Source organism: Lonchura striata, chromosome 24 (genome assembly GCF_050655825.1).
Source record: "Lonchura striata isolate lonStrDom1 chromosome 24, ASM5065582v1, whole genome shotgun sequence".
Lineage (NCBI taxonomy): Eukaryota > Metazoa > Chordata > Aves > Passeriformes > Estrildidae > Lonchura > Lonchura striata.
In genome coordinates this window covers 2,643,055-2,664,050 of record NC_140726.1, presented here as the reverse complement: position 1 = coordinate 2,664,050, position 20,996 = coordinate 2,643,055, and the positions used below count along the sequence as shown (strand labels likewise).

Below are 20,996 nucleotides of genomic sequence, written 5' to 3'. Positions count from 1 at the left end.
TTTCCATTTCACAGGAGGCTCTTGCCTTCCTTCCCAGACTCCTGTCTATTCAAACCAAGAGACATTGCCTTACGGGCACATCTGTGTCCCTGCCTTGCCCTTCCTGCCCTCCCTTGCCCTGCACTCCCTTCATATCCATCCCTGCCTGACCGTGCTCGCTCCTTTCTCCCCAGGCCTTCCATGCCTTCCCTTCCTCTCCTTTGCCTTGCCTTGCCTGTCCAACCCCTTTTTGTTCTTGCCTGGCATTGCCTGGCATAGCCATTCCCTGCTGCCCCTTTCCTGCCTGGAATTTCCTTGCTGGCTCTCCCTGGAGCTAAAATAGCTGTATCAGCTCTTGCCTGGCCTCCCCATCACGGCACTGACCTTCCTCCCTCGGCCTCGCCTGGGCATCACTCTTGCCTCTGCTTTCCCCTCCCAGCTCTTGCCTTGCCTTCCCTGCGTCTCCGTCGACTTGCCCAGAGCTGTCTCCACTTCAGTTGCCTCTCTTTGCCTGCGGGGAGGTGGATGTGGGCAAGGAAAGGCCAAGCGATGGTAGCCCAGGCAAAGCTGGGCAATGGCACTGAAGGCAAGGCAAGCCCAAGGGACTCAGAGCAAAGGGTGGAGTCCCAGTGTTGGTGGATCACATTGGAAGACGCCATGGGAAGTTAAATTCCAGAGGGACATTCTTGTCCTGACGCCTCTTGTGTGGGAGCAGTTCTTGGATGTGTTCCGTACTGGAGGTGGCATCCAACCTGCAGCTGGCAAATTTCTGACCAAGGGTGGTGCTGGAGCCCAGGACATCCCTCTGGCTGCCCTGGCTGTCTCGAGACCCTGGCGGGGGTCTCAGAGACCCTAGCAAGAAGTCAAAAAACATCTGTGACTTCAATTTTAGCCTGTAGAAAGCTGTCAACTCTAGATAAAGAATTACAAATCACAACAGTTTTAGTAGTATAATATGCAAACTAACACAAAGTAGAAAAAATAAAATTTTAAATTTTTTAAGATAAGGGGTTCAGGGGACAAAATAAAGAGATTTAAGCGTGTCCTAACCTTCTTCCTGTTCTTCTTATCCTTCATGTTTTACTGTGATAGTGACACTTTTCTATTAATTTAGGATAGGGACACACTGTCCAACATAGATCTTAAATATCAGTACAAGAACTATAAACATAGTACACATAGCTTTAAGTATATAACATAAAAACCATCCAAGCTCAAAGCCAAACTACTATGACTTCTACACTAAGCAGACCACAACAGTTCAAAAAAAAAAAAAAAATAGAAAGATAAGGAGAAATAAACAATCTTTAAAAACCAACTAAAAACATTCCAAAGCTCCATCATTAACTGCATTCAAGCTAAAAAAACAAATATTCTTTACCATCTCTCTTAAAGTCACCCTAAACTTCAAAAGCCCCGAGAGAGAGGAGAAATCAACAGGGTGGCCAATGCTTTTCCATGGGAAGGAAAACACACAGCCCCAGTGTTTGAGGTGCAGGTAAGAAGCTGCTAGTGGAGGTTGAGAGCAGCAGCAACTTTCTGTTCAGGCATATTTGGTGTGGGAGCATTCCCCCAGTATGTCCAATTATGGGGTTGGTATCTGTATTTTGAAGGTTCCGTTTGACAAATCATTTCCACCTTTCAGAGGGGGTGACCTGAAATTCCTGGCAGTGCCTTTATTGGTCTTGGTGGGCAGCTGGTACAGTGCCCAGGGCAGGTAGCAGCCAGGAACGGGGCTCTGGGACCTTTATATGGGATCAGCCCCTGGATGCTTGATGTTTTGGAGGAGGGGATCCCATTTCTTTTGAGATGGGGTCATAGTTCCTCTCTTTGGCAAAGAAACCGTCTTGGATCTACACATTGGGTGGTCCTGGTGAATTGAATTGCTTTTTCTAGTTAAGAGTTCTGTCTGCTGGAGCTGATGAACCATTACAGGGGGATGCAGAAGCCAAGCTGGTGAGAATTGTGTCCTTCAGCATGTGGGCAGTCCCTGGTGCTGCTCAGTTTGGTTCTGACCCTGCCAGGCAGAAGGTTTTGATGGTGCCCAGTGCAGATACCAGGCTGGGTGGTGCAGCTCAGGCTATAGCCAGCAGCAGTTTCCCAGCTGGCACTTTCGTGAGCTCTGCTTTTGCTGGTTGTTTTTGGTTCCTAGCTGAACTAACTCTGTGATAGTGACAAAAGTTATTAGCAGAAAGGATTTCGTGTTGTGTGGTGCACATAAAATGTTGTACTTGGAAGGGGAAGGTCTGTGAAATCTTTCTGTGCTGACAGAGTTTATCTGAGAGCAGTTTTCAGCTCGGACCTGCCCTTTGGTGGTTTAGAGATGAGCAAGGACCACTGGCTTCGTTTGCAAGTGCACAGCGCCATTGTGTGGTGGTTTTATGAGCGCTGACCTTTGCCAGGTGAAAGCCAGGAGCTTTTGTATCCTACTGGGCACTATTTTGGGCACTATTAGTGTGGGAAGGGTGGGGGTAATGTCCGGGTTCCCCTGTGGGTCCCGGCTCTTGGAGACTGACAGAATGTGATGCTGCACGTTCCTGGGAAGAAAGATGAATTCTCTCTCATCGTGCAGTTTATACACTGCAAAAGAAAAGTGAATTCCAGCACTGCCTCTTTCTTCCAGAACCTTTTCTGTGCTGAAGGTTTTCAGCTCCTGACTGTTGTTAGTTTTGGAACTGGACCCTGTGAAGGTGCCTGAGGGCCCATTGAGCCGAGCACACAGAGCTGGGTGTGCTGCACTTGAGAAGCTGCAAATGTGAAGGCCAGCACTTAACTTTTTGTTCTAGGATCTCTGGTGTGGGAGCAGTTGCTGGACATACGAAATTTTGCAGCTGGGTTCTGGAAAGATGTGATGGGACCTGCACCTGAGCAGGACAGTGCCAAACTCCAGAAGAAGTGTTGCTTTTCCCAGGATGCAAGTTAATGGTGGAGACAGCAACAGCTTGCTGAGCTGGAACCTTTTATGACCAATATTTACATTTGATACAGTTAGTTTATTTTCAGCATCTCTGCAAGATTGAAAAAACGTGTTAGGACATTGAGTTTGACAGGGAAGCTTATAGTCTTGGTTTGCATTATGTTATTGCTGTCTTTGAAGTCAATGTGAAACCCAGCAACTGTTTCCCCCTCTTTTGTTTCCAGATTAAAATTATGGAGCTGGATTCAGTGAGAGAGCAAAAATGTAAAGGTGTCCACAGCACCTGGCCTAAGCACCACCACTTTGGTGTTACCTCCAACTTGCTGAGGGTGCCCTCTGCCCCAGCTTCCAGACCATTAGTTAAGGAAAATATTAAACAGGATAAGTCCCAGTGCTGATTCCTGCTTGTTCCTGGCTCCACTCTAGACTTGGTGCTGCTGAGCAGAAACCCTGGGGCCCAGCTGTCCAGCCCTATTCAGTCCTGGTCACAGTTGGCTCATTCAGCCCATGTTCCTTTGAGTGAATTGAGCTTCATATTTAAAAAAACCAAAATTGCTAGGTGGGCACATGCAAGCTCACAACTTTCAAAATCTCATCACACCAACATCCCTCACTGCGTGTTTCTAAAGAGAAGGCAACACCCAGTAAAATATTCATGAAAGGCCAAGAAGGGGTTTTAATTATGGCTTTGGATCTTACACTTGTAGGTTCCAAATTAGTGTTTCCTCCTTTTACTTTCTGACTGGTTGTGCTCCCTGAGCTTCACAATCTGGCTGCAGAACTTGCAGCCCTGCTGTGAGGGTCTCCTCTGCTGTCTCTCTCTTGACAGGCGTTGCTCATAAGCAGCCCTGTGTTCTGGAGGAGCCTGGAAGCTCCTCTTGGAGCGCCCTGGAGCTGTGGCATCGCTGTCAGTGTTGTCATGATCTGGAGGACTCATTTTCTTCCTCCTCCTCCTCCCTGCTGAGTTGTTGTGGTTGGTGGCGTTCGTGAAGCTTCTGCGGCGTTCATTGCCCCACTGTGGGGATCTGCTCCTCTCCCACTCCCTGGCTCTGTTCCTCTGTTCCTGGCTGTTTGTCACCCTCATCCTTCCAGGCAGACCCTGTGCTCCTGCAGGTTCTGCCTGGCTGCTGGCCTCCCCGTGACTGAGGAAGGAAGGGAACGATGAAGAAGATGCCATTTCTTCCATTTGTGAGTTGGAGCACCTGAAGAACAAAAGAGGGATCTGTGTTTAGGGAATTTCTTGTAGACTTACCTGGGATCCAGTCATTTTTTGGAGGGGTGTCTATGACAAGGTCACCAATGGGAAATTCAGACACCTGGGGCCTTCCTACCAGGGCTGTCCCTGTCATAGGAAGTCCTTGTCTTTATAGCCCTTACAGCCTCCATTTCACAGACTCACAGAATCACAGGGTTGGGTTGGAAGGTGTCACCCTGATTCTTAAGATTTTTTAAAGCCTTCTGAGTTTACATTTTGTTAGAAAACTTTCCCACATAATTTCTATAAACAACATATTGATTTGCATTCCTTCATGGGGGTGGAGGAAGTTGCTGTATTGGTGGTTTATCCAATGTCTTTGGAGAGGTGGCCCATTCACTCTCCAAGCCACTGTCACCTTTGGAAAAGTATAAAAGTTGGAGTCAGAAAATAAACCTTCTTCTTTACCTTGCAAATAGCAGGTGGCTCGCGTTGTGCTTTCACGTGTCCTATAGCGACAGGAAGGGATCTTAAAGCTCATCCCATTTCAACCTCCCTGCCATGCACAGGGACACCTTCCACTATCCCAGGTTGTTCTAAGCCCCAGCCTAGCCTTGGACACTGCCAGGGATGGGGCAGCCACATTTTCTCTGGGCACCCTGTGCCAGGGCCTCACCACCTTCAGAGGGAAGAATTTCTTCCTGGTATCTAATCTGACTCTTCCCTCTTTCTCTTTGAAATTGTTACCCCTTGTCCTGTCACGACACTCCCTGGTGAAGAGCCCTCCCCATCTTTCCCGGAGCCCCTTTAAGTCCTCGTTTTTGCTTTAGCCACCTTCAGAGAGCAGACAAGGAGCAGCTTACAAGGACAGCAGCCTAAAGCCCAGCACGGGGAGAGAAGAACTGGTGTGGGATAGCTCAGAGCTGGCAGCACTGAGGGATGCAGGGAGGAATTGTCTCCTATGGCAGAAACACTCAGGAGGATGAGACACAAACAGCAAAGCCAGGAGAAGGAAACAAATTGTGAACATGTCACCCTGTTTTACCTGACATAGAACAGCAAATAGGCTTGCTGGCCCAGAACTGTGTGGATGCTACAGCTATCCACAGACGTATCGTTCATCTTGTACCACTGCCCATTGCTGGCCTGCAAAGGAAGGCATCCATCTCTGGAGGGGAAGGGCAGTGTTTCTGCACAGACAGCTGCCAAACCGAGAGCACAGCAAAGCAAGCCCAGTCCAGCCCCAGAGCAGGAACTCCCCCAGCTTGACTGCCCAGGATGGTCTGACTCCCCAGCACACGTTCTTCCCAGCCAGGAGGGAAGCTGCTCTTCACCTTGGTGTAGCAGAAAAAGTGTCCACCAAGACAGGTGTGACCAGTGTGCACCACAACAGCATACAAGGAGTAGAGGACGGGCTCTTCAACTAGGTCAGACATGTATGGCCGAAGATCCAAGTACTCAGGGTACTCCACAACCTATGGAGGAACCACGATGGCTCAGGAACGTTCCTGAGCTACCACATGAAATAGCCTTCGACATGTAATGGTTGGGTGGGAGGAAACTGCTCTCTGCCACAGCAGAGTGCAGGCTGGGCTTCCCACGGGAAGTCTCCTCTCCCCGGGAGGGAACACGAAAAGCCCAGCATGAGCAGCTTGTGACAGAGCCTTGGGGAATCTTCTCTCCACAGAGGTTGCATACACACCTGGCTGAGCTTCCTGCTGCTCTGATGATCAGCCCTTCCCAGACACACCGTCAGGACCCTGGGTGCATGGTGGACTGTGACCACCTTGGAGGCTACAACCCTCCTCCTACACCTGGAACCCAAGCACAGAGCTGAGTGCTGAAATGAAGCCAGCCTTACCTCAAGAGTGCAAGACAACCTTTCCTTTCTCCCACCCTGGCCACAATAAAAAAAGCTGCATCCCATTATTGTGCATGAAATCTGAGAAACTGATTCTGCTTGACTTCACACAGCCCCTCCCTCATACAGAATCTGAGTTAATGTACTGTAAGAAATCATCTTACTTGCTACATTTGAATAACTTTTTCCCATCCATCAGCTTGGGTTTCACAAACTCCTCCAGAGCTGCGGTGAGGGATGAAGCTCCCTGGAGGAGTGAGAAAGGAGCTGCTGAGCTCTGGAAATGCCCTCACCCAAACATTTCCCAGGAGATGACAGGAAGACCCCAGCAGCTGGTTCTGAGGAGATCCACCATGACCCCGCAGGCAGTGTTTGTAAGGAGACAGAAAGAGGGTGTGATACTGAACATTTCCCTGTGCTCCAGGGACTCCTGGGGCCATCTAGAGCTCCCTCTCAGTGCCACTGCCCAGTTCAGCTCCTGATGGCATGCAGGGGCATCAGCAGTGAAAACTGATCCAACCCATCAGCCTGCTACTTGTGTGCCTGCCTCTTTTCCCAAGCGTTCTTTGTCTTTGGCAGCAGCCACAAGCACCAACAAAACACTTCTGACAGCTGAAGGTGCTTTTTTGGGTAACATTTGGGGTTTTAAAAAATCAGTTTATTGAGCTACAAATATTTCCCTTCTCAGCAGGTGATGTTTCTGGAGGAGGTCCTGATATCCTTTGTCGGATGGGTGTTAAGGGAGGGCAAAGGGAAGGGGGAGGAGAGTACACCAAGGGTGCAGAGGGGATAATGCTACTTAAACCCAGCACCACAGAAACACCAGTGCCATGGCCTCTGCAGAAGGACACTGTCCATTCCACTTCCCACTCACCACCAAGATCCCTTATGCTCACAAAAGACATTTTTAAGACAAATGCTTTGGTTCTGGAAAGCTACGGGAGCCTTGGGACCTCTTGAAGCACAATGGTAACCTCTTACCTTGATTTTCAGTAGGATATCCTGGAAGACCTTGAAGAAATCAAAAACTGTGTTGCAGCTCTGACATGTGACTGGAAGGAAAATCAAAATGCTGAGGGAAGTTAACTGATGTCAGTTTATGCTCGCAGGTCCTCCTAGGCCAGTCCTGACAGGACCAGCTGCATGTCACAGGCACATAAGGGCACAGAAATTGCCAAGAAGGGCAGTAGCTGTGGAAGCATACCTCTGGATCTCAGAAAGCTCCCAAATATTTGATGGATGATAGTTTCTTGGGAAGAGATGTCCGAGCTGGAAAGAAATGGCAAGGCAGAGAGTCACCTCCTCCAAGAGTTTAGCATTGAAAGCCCTGGGTGTAGGTTTTCCTTGATGGGAGCACTTCAAGGACTGCACCAGATTCAGGAACATTGAAAAGGGAATTTTCCTGTGCTTACTTGCTGCTTCCACTCAGACAAGCTTTGTGCATGGCATTGAGAGTACAGCGTAAGAACTCGTAGGCGTCTCCTGGAATGTCAGGCTTGAATTCTCCTATGACTAAGAAAGAAGTTAGTAGTTCTCCCCTCAAAGAAAGAAAGAAAACCTGTTGAAGCACCTGCAATTGCTTACATTTGAGGTCCCTGATGACAGCCCTCGGCCGGATGGCAATGGCTGAGGAAAACAGCACCTTCCAAACGTGATCTTCCATGATGCACATCATGCAGAAACCTTCCTGACGGCCTGAGGGAGGAGGGAAGCTTCTCAGCTTAGCAAAACAATCCCCGGGTGGAAAACCCAACGGAGGTCTCGAAGTTGTGAAGACTGTCTCCTCCTCTTCTCCCAGGGTGCCAATGTCCTGACAAGCCCAGGGCATTTCAATGCATAGAAAATGTTCTTCACAGGGAGGCTAAACTGGCACAAGTTTTCTGTGCAATAAGCCAAGAGGGTTCAACTCGAAGGGACAGAGACCCTGGGCTAGGAAGAGGTGAAGATGAATGCAGCTTGACAGGAGAAGTGGCTTTTAGTTTGAAGAACATAAGCTCCTGGGGCTAACAAATAAAGGTTGGTGTTCTCCTAAACCCACCTGCAGGTTCTGGGAATCCTTGGGATGAGCCCAAGAGATTTCAAAGGAGGTATTTCTGAAAGTACTCACAGAAGTGGCTGTGCTGACGAGAGAGCAGGTAATTAGCCAGAGGGGGTGTGTATGTCAGGCACTGCAGGATGACGTTGAGGTAGCAAGTGCTACCAAGATTGAAAAGTCCTGCTCCAGCTCTCCGTTTTTGCCGCCAGTCCATGCAAATTGTGTCCGGGGGAAAAAGGGTCTTTTGTGATGGAGTCATTCCCTTGCCTATGACTGTGGGCAAACAGCATTTGAAACGAGATGAGACAATAGGCGAGGGAGACAGTGAGCTGGGGTCAGGGGCAGCAGGGGGACAGTGGGGGACAGTGGGGGACAAAGGGGGAGAGGTGCACTTTTCCCTGGTAATGGCCAGGCAGGGCCCAGAGGGTGCTGGTGAATGGTGCTGTTGGCATCTGGTCACTAGGAGTGTCACCAAGGATTAGTGTTGGGCACAGCTCCTTTTTAATATCTTTACTGATGATTTGGATGAGTTGACCAAGCGTACCCTCAGTAAATTCCCAGACCACACCAAATTTGGTGTGTCGATCTGCTGGAGGGCAGGAAGGCTCTGCAGAGGGCTCTGGACAGGCTGGATCGATGGAAGGAGACAACAGTACAAGGTTCAGCAGCACCAAGTGCCAGGTCCTACACTTCAGTCACCCCGTGCAGCACTTCAGGCTGGCAGAGTGCTTGGAAAGTGGCCCAGGCAAAAAGGACTGAGGGGTGCTGAACAGTGTCACAGTGGCTGAACATGAGCCAGCAGTGTGCCCAGATGGCCAACAAGGCCAATGGCAGCCTGGCTTGTGTCAGGAGTGGTGTGGCCAGCAGGACTAAGCAAGTGATTGTCCCTCTGTACTTGGCACCAGTGAGGCCACACCTCGAGTGCTGTGTCCTGTTTGGGGTTCCTCAGTTCAGGAAAGACACTGATGTGCTGGAGCATGTCCAGAGAAGGGCAGTGATGCTGTGGAAGGGTCTAGAGGGTCAATCCTATGAGGAGCAGCTAAGGGAACTGAAACATTTTCTCCTGAGGCTCAGGGGTGACTTTATCACTTTCTATGACTACCTGAAAGAGGTTGTAGCCAGGTGGGGTTGGCCTCTTTTCCCAGGCAACAACCAATAGGACAAGAGGCTACAGAGTCTGGAGCTCTCCCAGGGGAGGTTCAGCTTGGGCACCAGGAGGAATTTCTTTACAGAACAAGTGATCAGATATTGGAATGGGCTGCCCAGGAAGGTGATGCAGTCACCATCCCTGAGGTATTTAAGAAAATACATGGACATGGAGCTTAGTGCCATGGTCTGGTTGACATGATGGCATTTGGTCAAAGGCTGGACTTGATGACCTTAGAGGTCTTTTCCAGCCTAATTGACTCTGTGATTCTGTATGTGAATATTCAAATGCTGAGTTCACTATATGACACCAAGGGTGACAGCTCTAACCCAGAAACCTCAGGGGAAGCCTAACACCCTGTTGACATCTACTGATAGGGAAACACTTCTGGAAAACTGGCTTTTCCCCTGCTTGAGCTACCAAAAGTACAACAAATCCACACTGATTTCTGGGCCTCAGGCTGCCTTCCTTTCCCTCTAGAGCCTCCAGTTATCAGATCTTCACTTTTCCTGATTATAATGTGATGAAAACAAGCAACACCTGGGTCGGCTGCTCTCAGGGAATGCCCCAGAAGTCACTCCAGGCTGTCAGCACATCAACACTTTGGGATGCAGCAGTGGCCATGTCCGTGGTCCGTGGGCATTCACAAAGTCCAAGCTGGCTGGTGCAAACGTTACTCAAAGAAATTCATTCCCTGTTGCAGCCATTGCTCCTCTCAGGTACAGAGTGAAAAGCTTTGGATGACAAAGGACCTCCTCCAGAAAGATCACCTGTTGGGAAAGGAAATATTTGTGGCTCAATAGACTGATTTTTAAAACTCCAAGTGTTACCCAAAAAAGCACCTTCAGCCATCAGAAGCATTTTGTTGGTGCTTGTGGCTGCTGCCAAAGACAAAGAACACTTGGGAAAAGGCAGGCATACAAGTAGCAGGGGAAAGAGCCAAGTTATCCCAATGTCCAGCCAAGTCCAAAAGGGCTTTTGCTGGCCCACTCCTCAGGATACCAAACCTTGGGCAGGTGAGCTCACAATCACCAGCCACAGGTTCCACATCTCTGCCACTTTTGTGACACAGGGCAGCACACATTGCTGGCCCTGTGGCCACCACATCCTGGCAGCTGGAAGTCACTGGACGCCCGGGTGCTGATGCTGAAGGGCTGTTCATGGGCCAGCAGAGCTCCTGCTGCTGCCAGAGCAGTCAGAGCCTGCTAAGGGCTGTGATTGAGCTTTGCAATGAAAGCTTCAAGCAGTAACAAATGGCTTTGGGCCCTCCAAAGGAGGACTTGGATCTTAAACCTTGTGTCTGCCAGCTCTCCACTCTCCAGCCCCCCTGGACTGTGGGTCAGTGGCAGGTGAGGTGTGTCCTTGCTGTCCCCAGCCCTGGATGGACACAGCCAGCAAAGGCTGCAGTGCTGAGTCTTGGCCCCTCCACGCTGCCCTGGTGGCTCCTGGCCACTCTCCTGTGGGAGCTGTGGCTGCCCTGAATCTCCTGGGCTGATGCTGGGCATCAGGAAGGTGGGATCCATCCTGTTCCAGAAGTCTTGGTTTGCCCCTCACTGGTTACAGCTGTGACAGCCAGTCCTGGTTCTGGCCAGAACAGGGATAATTTTTATTGTAGCTGGGAGCATGCATGGCCAGGCCCAGAGGTTATCCTATACCCCCTCTCATCATTGCTGGGGCACAGGTGAAGGGAATCTCTTCCCAGGACAAGGGACTCCTTCTGGTCGAGAAAAAGTGTTGGGGTAGCTGGTCTTGATTATTGTGACAGGCTTTCCATGCTTTCCTTCTTTTCTCACACCTTTTGCTATTAATAGTGTTGCTATGACTGTTAGTTTTCTTATCTCATTGCTCTTTCCAGTAAATTGTTCTTTTCTCAACCTATGATCTTTGCCTTTTGTGCCTCAAGCTGGAGGTAGAGAAGACAGGGAAGTGGCATGTGGTTTTAGCAGAAATACTAAATTGGAGAACACTAAACCATGACACAGCTGTGCTGCACAACATTCAAACCTGCAGCTCTGTGTCTCAAGGCTCCCAGCTGGGAGGTAGAAATACATCAGCTCCCAGCTGAGATAGAAATACATCAGCTTGCCCAAAAAAGCTGTTGAGGTGGAGCCACAGAGCTGGACTGATGGGGCTGCGTTAGTGGGTAGATTTCCCAGTAATTTTCCATGGCCTTTCCCTAAGCACAAAGGCAAAACAAATCCCAGAGCTCCAAACCCCAGCGGTACAAGGCCCTTGTGCTATCTTGGTTCTTCCAGGCTACTAAAGTTGAGAACAACTCCTTGAGATGTGTTTCATTGACAGAGCTCAGCTGGCACCAAGGGGGAGACTCCAAAGAAAGAGCTTGACGTTGGGGGGTAAATTGCATCACCACTTGTCCTCCTAATTGGTGCTTTTCACCAATTATGCTGATTTCCTAAAACCTTTAAAAATGTCCTAACTCCCACGGGGGTGGACATCTTTCCATAACCGCCCAGAAGGCCATCAAATAAAGATCCACTTTTATATTACCTCCTTACCGAAATGACCTCGAGCTGCATTTCCAGGTTAAAAGAAAGGCAACACCCACAGCATCACAGAGGAGGATGGATGAGCACTCCCACCCTCACCATATGAAGGTGAATGGAGAAATCTTGGTTCTCCAGAAGCCATCTGCTCCAGTTGCTGCTGGAAAGGCAAGAGCCATCCACATGGATCAGGGACACGCCATGCTGGAGCTCTGGTGTTTGCACAGAGCAGAGCTGGCTGTGTGTGAGCTCAGCCTCTCATCCCAAACCAGACCGGGCTCATCTGTCCCTTCTGTGCCAGTGGCTCCTCTGCCATGTCCATTTCTGTGACAACACCATAAAGAACTTCTGTGGAGCAGAAAGGGAGCTGGTCTGGAGGGGTCTGCGACACTTGGTTCACGAGGATTGCATCCCTGTGGGCATCACCTCAGTGTGGCCTCAGTTCTGTAAAATGTGAGGTATTAAGATGGTTTCTCCAAGGATGTTTCCCTGTGGATCCCAATGTGTTTCCCACATGCTCCAGTGACCAGGTTTTACTTTAACGAGGTGTGAAGTGCCATGGAAGGCCAGTTGTGACAATAAATCCTGGGTTTTGGCATCATTTTTCCTGACCCCTTTGTTGAACCCATTGTTTCCTCATCTCACAACCAAATACTCCAAAATATCCCCCTTGGACAGGGCTCCAGGATGGAAATCATCTTATGAATGTGGTTTGGCCATGGAAGCGAGTTGGAATATCTTCCTTTGACTTTTATTTCATTTTTTTCGAATTATTTTATACCCCAAAGTGTCCCAGCTCACAGGTTTTCAGCTTCATGACACTCATGAACAACATGAGGATTAAAATGTTTCAGAAACATAAAGTCCTCTGCAGAGGCCCAGGACAATCCACATTTTTGTAAAAAAAGCAATTTCATCTGGATCTTATGAAGCAAAGTCATAAAATTCCTACTTTTTCATCACCTTGTCTCACACCATGAAGTTAAAACCATTTTTCCTCCACTTTGCGCTTCAGAAAGAGTTTTAAATCTCCCAATAATTTAATCTTCAAACTTTTTGTCACCATATAAAGTGTGTTTTTAGGAGCAAAAATTAATTGAAAGCTACTAAATTCTGAATGCTGGAAGTGGAGGGAGGGTGCAGGGAAGCTGCAGGATGAGGGACCCTCACTGTGGCTCCAGGGAGGAGCTGGTTTCACTGAACCTTATCAGGAAAATTAATCCACAAACATCACAGGTTTTTGTCCAAAAAGGAGACAGAGGAGCCCTTTTACTTTATTCAAATAAACGGAGAGGCCATGGGGCATTCCCCTGAGGTCTCTCAAATTTTTGGAGGACTCAGCCTCCTTTTTATCCCAATTTCCCTCTCTCTTTCCCCATTGGCTGAGAAACATGAGAGGTTCAGACTTCCAGGAACACTGATACCAAAGATTTCTCTCTAATGTATAACCCTCCCTTTTATTTTTTAATTCTTATGGATTTCAGGGATTTTCCCCATTGTTTCTTTCATCTTTCAATATCCAGATTCATTTATCAGCCAACCAGTTTGTAAAGGCAAATATCTTTTCCCATTCATCAATCAGCGGAATCCTTCCCATTGTTTCTTTTCTCTCTCAGTGCTGGTTTTATCTACCAGCAGACCCACAGCTTGCTTGTAAAGAAAAATCTGTCATTGCTCTCAACCATTATCCAAAATGTTCTTTGGGTTAGGAAGGGCTGAGAAGGGGCCATTTGAGGCAGCATTTGATCACTCTGTGCGGTGTTATTATCTTTTGTCGTTTTTTGGTTTTGTTCTGTTGGGAAAACACATCAAATCTCTTATTCTTCTACTTCTGGGCAGTGTTATTATTATCTTTTGTCGTTTTTTGGTTTTGTTCTGTCAGGAAAACACATCAAATCTCTTATTCTTCTACTTCTGATTGAATCTGAAGCTGTTTTATTGGTGATTCCCCTGCTGACAGCTGGGGCACGTTGGCATCACTCCTGCTCCTCTCCCATGGCAACGGAACAGGGTCCCCAAACGTGACAGCGTGGCCACAGGGGAATGTTGGCCTCAGCCCTGGTTGCCAACAACAGAACGTGGCCCTCGGACCTGCCCGTGCAGCCCTATGACATAACCAGGTGGCTCTTGGAAATGACCACGTTGCCAGCGAGGGAATTTTGCCCTCAGCCATGGCCAGGTGCCACCCATGGAGCTTCCATTTTTCCCTGAACCCCCCAGACCAAAGTAAGCACTTTGATTTAAGGAATACCAGGTGTTTCTATTTACAGGGAGAACTCTGACCTCTGCAAGGGCTTATTTAATGGTTATTTTCAAGGTTATTTTCAGGCCCTGGTGTTCACTCCTGCACCTTAATTAGTGAGAACGGCACTCCGTTGGAATTAGTGAAAATAATATGCAATATTTTAGGTCTAATTTAAGGCTGCCCAGTGTGATTCCTGAGCCCCCATGGAGCACCCCCGAGGTCAGGGGCTGCCATCCCTCATGGCTGTGATCACTGGCTTTAATTCACTCAGCCCCTCTCACAGAGATCAAGGTAGCTGCAGAACACCTTAATGCACATATCCCCCCCCCCACTGGGCATGACAAGGGGGAAATCTTCATAAATATCATTCTGGGGGGATGACAGTGGAAGATATTTTTATCTGTAGAGTTTGTTGTTGTAATGGATGTTTGCTTTCTTGTTTTCCTTGATTTTTATTAGCAGTTTCATATTGCTGCACCTCCAAATCCAGCTCAGATCTGAGGAAAAGAAGGAAAATCACAAACCCAGAATTTCTCAGATCTGCTCTTTAAAAGGGGTTTAGGAGGAAGTGGCCTCGTGCTGACTCCAGGTCATCATCAGAAAATCCTCAAATCCTTGCAAATCCATTTTCCCACAGTGGAATTTTAGGGATAAAGGTGCATAAATTAGTGATATTAAAGGTGAGTTCTTGCCGAGCTTTGCCAGCATCTGACTCCAGGTGCTCCAGGTGTTTAGGATCCCCAGGACCATCCCATGCCAGGCACTGCCAGCAAGGCACCAGTGCCCCTTGGTGAGCTAAAAATGAGCCAAAAACCTGCTGGTGTGGGCTTCAGAGTGAAATGTGAGCTCCTGCTGGGAGAACTCAGAGTGAAATCCAGCTGGTTGACAGATGAGGAATCACCCTGGAACTTCTCCAGGTTCCTGGTTGTGGGCTGATGCCCTTGGGAGTAGTGGAGCCTCCTCTTGAGGCTTCTGCTGCTCTGGTCACCATCATCATCATCAATCATCATCATCATCATCATCAGCCCCCTGCTCTCCTGACACACCATCCTCTCTCTGTTCTTTACAGCTGACAGAGGTTCCAACGACAGCTGGGGCGTGCCAGATGTATTTTAGTAAGTCCCACAAGTTTGGGGTGGTAAAGGGGATTCCACCACCCTCGATCTCCATCAGGGCTTCTCTGGTGCTGGGCTGGGTCTCCCAGAGCCAAAACCCCCCTGAGGTTTTCAGGGGTTTATTTTCAATCCTCCAAAAGGATTGAAAAGTCCTGAAATGGATGGAAAACATCCTCCAAAGGTCTGGAAACACCCCAATAGTTCAGAGAATAATGATGGAATGGGAATAAACCCACTTTTCAGTTATTTTGCCCAGAGCTGTGGCATTTAGGGCTCTGTTTGCTGCCCAAATAATATTTTGCCGTTATTGTTCATTTCTTGTTCTAACCATGAAACTCTCAATAATTGTTGATTGGTACCATTATGGGGGAAAGGAGAAAAAGGGGAGTGAATGATACAGGAGGCAAAAACTGGCCTCTGAGAATGCACACGATCATTTAAATTAGTCATAAAACATAATTCTTGGACCATAAATATGAGTCCCTCATTAGTTATAGCATTTATTACCATTACTTCATTTATTATGTGTTGGCACTGCCTCCTTAAACCTTTTTCTGGTTTTGCAGTGATCCTCAGGCCTTGAAAGATTTTTTGCCTGGATTCAGAAAGGTGAGTGACAACTCAGTAACCTCCTCAAACCCACACAACTTATGTAACATAAACATTTTCTTTAAAGAAAAACTGGATTTTTACATTAAAAGGTCATTATTTTTTTAGGTCTGAGCTCCTGCTGCTGCTCATGAGGTACAGCCAGCAGGGATTTTGGGGTGTTTTTAGCCAAAACTGGGAACAGGCAGAGCTGTTGCCCAACTGCTGGGAGAGCCTGATGTTTTCTGGAGCTGCCCCTCACTGCAGCATCTTCTTTTTATTATCCCATTTTTTTAAATTCTGCACCAAATAAATGTTTGTAATTCCAGACTGACCGTGCTGCTCTCTCAGTATAGAGGATGCAGCTGATGCCTTAGGATTTTAGCTTTTATATTTTTCATCTATTTGTAATCCTGCAGTTCTTTAGTGTATAACTCGAAACTCCATATCCAGTGTGAGCTGCTGCTTCCCCATTTGGGGCAGACACAACAATTCCTCTCCAGGCCTGGCAATCAAGGACACCTCACTGCCTCAGGCCAGAGATGGAAACAAAAGTGAGTTGTGGGAGCAAACTTGGACTAAATGACTTCATTAGCTGAAGCTGTAATTGGCAGATTAACTCTCAATCAATGCAAATAGACCAAACTTATAAAAGTGTGAAAGCCCATGAGTCCATTTTTGGGTGTAGCCCCTGGGCTTTGCCTGCCCTAAATGTACCTGAAGGCCTTTCAATAAATAGAACTGCTTTTTATTCCCTTAGTTTTGTTGGGCCTCAGATTTTGGGTAGCCATGAAAGGCATCACACCCAGTGCCTTTTTTTGAAGGTGGTGGGGTAGGCCTTTTCTTAATTACTCCTTGGAGAGCCTTCCATTCCCATTTAAAGGGAATGAAATTCCCTTGGTGTGTTTTTCCTCAAACTTTGTCTTTTCAATTCCTTTGGTGCGTTTTTCCTCAATGTTTGTCCTCAATTCCCTCGGTGTGTTTTCCTCAATGTTTCTCCTCATTTCTCTTGGTGTGTTTTTCCTCAGTTTTTATCCTCAACTCTCGCTATGTATTCTTCCTCTATTTGTCTCCTCAGTTCCTTCACTGTGTTTTTCCTCAATGTTCCTCCTCAGTTCCTCACTGTGTTTTCCACCATTTTTCTCAGTTCCTCAGTGTGTTTTTCCTCAATGTTCCTCCTCAATTCCCTCAGTGTGGTTTCCTCAATGTTCCTCCTCAGTTCCTCGGTGTGTTTTCCTCAATGTTTCTCCTCAATTCCCTCGGTGTGTTTTCCTCAATGTTCCGCCTCAATTTCCTCAGTGTGTTTTCCTCAAGGTTCCTCCTCAGTTCCTCAGTGTGTTTTTCCACCATTTTTCTCAGTTCCTCAGTGTTTTTTTCCTCAATGTTCCTCCTCAATTCCCTCAGTGAGTTTTTCTCCATTTTTCTCCTCAATTCCCTTGGTGTGGTTTCCTCAATGTTCCTCCTCAATTTCCTCAGTGTGTTTTTCCTCCATTTTTCTCCTCAACTCCCTTGGTGTGGTTTCCTCAGTGTTCCTCCTCAGTTACTAGGTGTGTTTTTCTCCATTTTTCTTTTCATTTCCTCAGTGTGTTTCCCCCTGTGTTTCTCCTCAATTCCCTTGGTGTGTTTTCCTCAAGGTTTCTCCTCAATTCCCTCGGTGAGTTTTTCCTCAATGTTCCTCCCCAGTTCCTCACTGTTTTCCTCAATGTTTCTCCTCAGTTCCTCACTGTGTTTTCCTCAAGGTTCCTCCTCAGTTCCTCAGTGTATTTTCCTCAATGTTCCTCCTCAATTCCCTCTGTGTGTTTTCCTCAAGGTTCCTCCTCAGTTCCTCGGCGTGTTTCCCTCCATTTTTCTCATTTCCCTGTTGTGTTTCCCATCCCTTTCCCAGGTGCTGGAGCCCTCCCCGCGCTCGGAGTTGGCCGTGCCGGCGGTGCCGGCATCGGTGCCGGCGGTGCCGGTGTCGGTGCCAGTGTCGGTGCCAGCATCGGCACCGGTGTTGATGCCGGTGTCGGTGCCGGTGTCGGTGCCGGTATCGCCGGCGTCGGTGCCGGTGTTGGTGCCGGCGCCGGTGGCGGTGCCGGTGGCGGTGCCGGTGGCGGAGGCAGCGGGCCCGGGCTGCCCGTGGGGCGGCGGGGCGGCAGTGGGCCGTGCCCAGGACCTGCTGCAGCAGTGCCTGTGGGCCGCGGGCATCACCGAGCAGCTGCTGGAGGCCGAGGCCAAGCGGGACCCGGGCGGCTTCCAGCCCTGGGCGCCTTCCAGCGCCCCGCAGACCGCCCGGCCGGGCCCGGGCTGGCGGCCGCTCCTGCCGCCCTTCCTGCCGCACCTCGGGCCCTTCTCCGGCCGGCAGCTGGGCTGGGGGCCCGCTCAGCCCGGGGCACAGCGGGTGACGGCCACCGCCCTGCCAGCGCCGCAGGTCGCGCTCCTGCAGCAGGCGAGTGCAGCCCCTGGCGTGGCGCCCCACGTGGGGCCGCTGCCATCCCTCCAGGGCCACTGCCATCCCTCCGGGGCCACTTCCATCTCCTCCAGGGCTGCTTCCATCCTCTTCAAGGACTCTTCCATCCCTCCAGGGCCACTTCCATCCCTCCGGGGCTGCTTCCATCCTCTTCAAGGACTCTTCCATCCCTCCGGGGCCGCTGCCATCCCTCCAGGGCCACTTCCATCCCTCCGGGGCCGCTGCCATCCCCTTCAGGGCCACTTCCATCCACTCTAAGGCTGCTTCCATCCCCTCCACGCCCACTTCCATCCCCTCCAGGGCCACTTCCATCCCTCCAGGGCCACTTCATCCCCTCCAGGGCCACTTCCATCCCCTCCATGTCCACCTTCCATCCCCTCCATGTCCACCTTCCATCTCCTCCAGAGCACTTCCATCCTCTCCAGGGCCACTTCCATCCCCTCCACGCCCACTTCCATCCCTCCAGGGCCACTTCCATCCCTCCAGGGCCACTTCCATCCCTCCGGGGCCACTGCCATCCTCTCCAGAATGGAATCCCTTCCACCCTCTCCAGGGCCACTTCTATCCCTCCACGCCCACTTCCATCCCTCTGGGGCCACTTCCATCCTTCCGGGGCCACTTCCATCCCCTGCAGGGCCAATTCCATCCACTCTAAGGCCGCTTCCATCCCCTCCACGCCCACTTCCATCCCTCCACGCCCACTTCCATCCCTCCAGGGCCACTTCCATCCCTCCAGGGCCACTTCCACCCCTCTCCGAGCTCACTTCCACCCTCTCCAAAGCCACTTCCACTCTCCCTAGGTCACTTCCATCCTCTCCAGGGTCACTTCTGTCCTCTCCCAACATGCTTTTGAAGTTCTGTGGTTTGAAGTTCTGGTTTTCAGGGGTTTTTTTTTAGTTCTTTTAGTCTCATTTCTGTTTCTTTAAATTCCTCTGGATTTTAATTTTGCTAATTCTTTTAATTGCATATCTTTTATTCTCATTCCTTTTAATCCTACCTTTTTAGTCTTCCTTCTTCTGATCTTTCTTCTGGGAAGGGTGAAGAGCAATGGGGACAAAGATCCCGATACTTGAGCTTTTATTTGGCTGAATCACCTCCTTCCTTAGCCCCTGTTTGTGGGTTTGGAGCACACACCTCCATTTCTGGGTTCAGACCCCAAGAGGGACAGCTCTGCAGCACCTTCTTCAAAATCCTGGAGTCCTTAAGTTTGGAAAACCCTCAAAGATCCCCAAATCTGACCCTTCTTGTCCTTCCTCATTCCCTCTGGTGGCAGGGCCAGGGAACCCCTTCCTCCTCAAACATTCACACCAACCTCAAGCAGTTTGTGGGTTAAAAATCAGCAGATTTAGGGCATTTTTTCATTTTTTTTGTTATTTTTCATCCTCTCCAGGTGCCGCAGGGGATCATCCTGCAGGTGAAGCAGCAAGGCCCCACCACCCTCGCCTTGCTCCCCAGTCCAGCCCCCTGTGTCCTGGGGAGTGGCCAGGGGCTGAGGCCACCAGCCCACAGACCCAGTGGCCACCCCCATTCTGCCACGCTGTCACCCTATGGCCACCAGCACCCTGGAGCAGCAGCGCCCCAGCACAGCAGCATCCCCACGCCCAAGCCTGTGGGAGTTGGGCTGTGGCATGAGGAAAACTTCTGGTGCCTGGAGCCAAAATGGGAGAAACTGGACTCTTTTGTTTCTTATTTTTAATAAAACTATTGATGGAACGTGCCGTAAGAATCCACAGTGAGATTATTTAGTGTTAAGGCTTGAGTTTAAACACGTCCTTGAGTTTAAACACATCCAAAACTTGTTTGATGTTTGCAAAGTATCATCACCCTGGTCGCTGAGGAGAGGAATCCAGCATTCCTGTCCCCATTTCTGTTCAGGGGGTCCTTGTGCCATCCACCATCCCCTTCAGGTGAGGAGCTGCTTTCCTGGCAGTGTTCTTTGCTCCTGAGTTTTTCCACTTTGTTCCCAAGGTTTTCTGTTTTCTTTTCCCTACAAAGTTTGTTGTCAAATTCTCTCCTCCTTAGCAGTTTTGTCCTTCATTTTCCATTTTTTTTTCCTCTCTAATTCCCATTTCCCCCTTTATTTCCAAATTTTACACCTTTTTTCCCAGTTTTACCGCTTATTTTCTAGTGCTCTACTTTCTTAGCTTTCCGCTTTTTATTTCCAATTCCTCCACTTAATTTCCAAGATTTTCCAATTTTTATCTCCAGGGTTCCTTTTATTTCTGGGTTTTTTTCTCTTTCAAGTTTCCGCCCTTCATATTTCTGCACTTTGTGTTTTAAGTTTTAAGATTTTCCCCTTCATTTCTCAGTTTTTCCCTTGATTTTCAATTTTTTTTTTCCACATGAAAGCCCGGGAGAAATGCTGGGACTTCTCTTTGCACAGTCAGTGGGTGACAGAGCAGAGGAGGAGGAATTCGAAGAGAGAGACAGAGTACAGAATAAAGACGGTGAAAGAAATCCCCCCGCGACATGCTAGAGGGTCTGGAAGGAACATTTGGATTAACAGTGACAAACCAGACAGAGAGAACAGCAGAAATACCAAGGGGCCACAGGACACACGGGGGGAAATGTAAAAATACCTGAAAGCTGGAGAGAAAAACACGGTGAATGAGAAAACAGCTACGGGCAGAGCCGGGGAGGACCGAAAAGATGGGGACAAGGAGCGAAATGGAAAAAGCAGGTACAGGGGAGAAAAAAGAAAATGCGGCGGCGTGGGAAAGGGGAGGGAAAGGCATCACCGCCCGCAGCTCCCGGGTTCGGTGCTCCCGGGAGCCCGGGCGCTCCCGGTGCTCGGTCACCCGTTCCCGGTGCTCGGTCACCCATTCCCGGGGCTCGTTCAGCCGTTCCCGGTGCTCGGTCACCCGTTCCCGGGGCTCGGTCACACCATTCCCGGTGCTCGGTCACCCGTTCCCGAGGCTCGGTCACCCGCTCCCGGGGCTCGGTCACACCATTCCCGGTGCT

General features: G+C 49.3%; 2 protein-coding genes across 2 annotated transcripts; one reads left to right on the top strand and one right to left on the bottom strand.

The window, feature by feature from the left end:
• Window positions 1–816: 816 nt before the first annotated feature.
• On the bottom strand, window positions 817–5,593 carry LOC146765458 (uncharacterized). Its single transcript, XM_085560171.1, has 3 exons — window positions 5,426–5,593; window positions 5,137–5,237; window positions 817–4,098 (listed from the first exon to the last, which is right to left on the bottom strand). Exons 1-3 carry the CDS (start codon window positions 5,525–5,527, stop codon window positions 3,612–3,614), a joined length of 690 nt encoding a protein of 229 aa, XP_085416297.1. The 5' UTR covers window positions 5,528–5,593; the 3' UTR covers window positions 817–3,611.
• A 4,624-nt stretch (window positions 5,594–10,217) lies between these two features.
• LOC146765457 (uncharacterized) lies at window positions 10,218–20,777 on the top strand. The gene is made up of 6 exons (XM_085560170.1): window positions 10,218–13,864; window positions 14,953–14,998; window positions 15,565–15,607; window positions 17,472–17,534; window positions 17,685–18,014; window positions 19,426–20,777. The coding sequence occupies exons 1-6, from the start codon at window positions 13,810–13,812 to the stop codon at window positions 19,729–19,731; spliced, it is 843 nt and encodes a 280-aa protein (XP_085416296.1). The 5' UTR covers window positions 10,218–13,809; the 3' UTR covers window positions 19,732–20,777.
• Window positions 20,778–20,996: the final 219 nt, after the last annotated feature.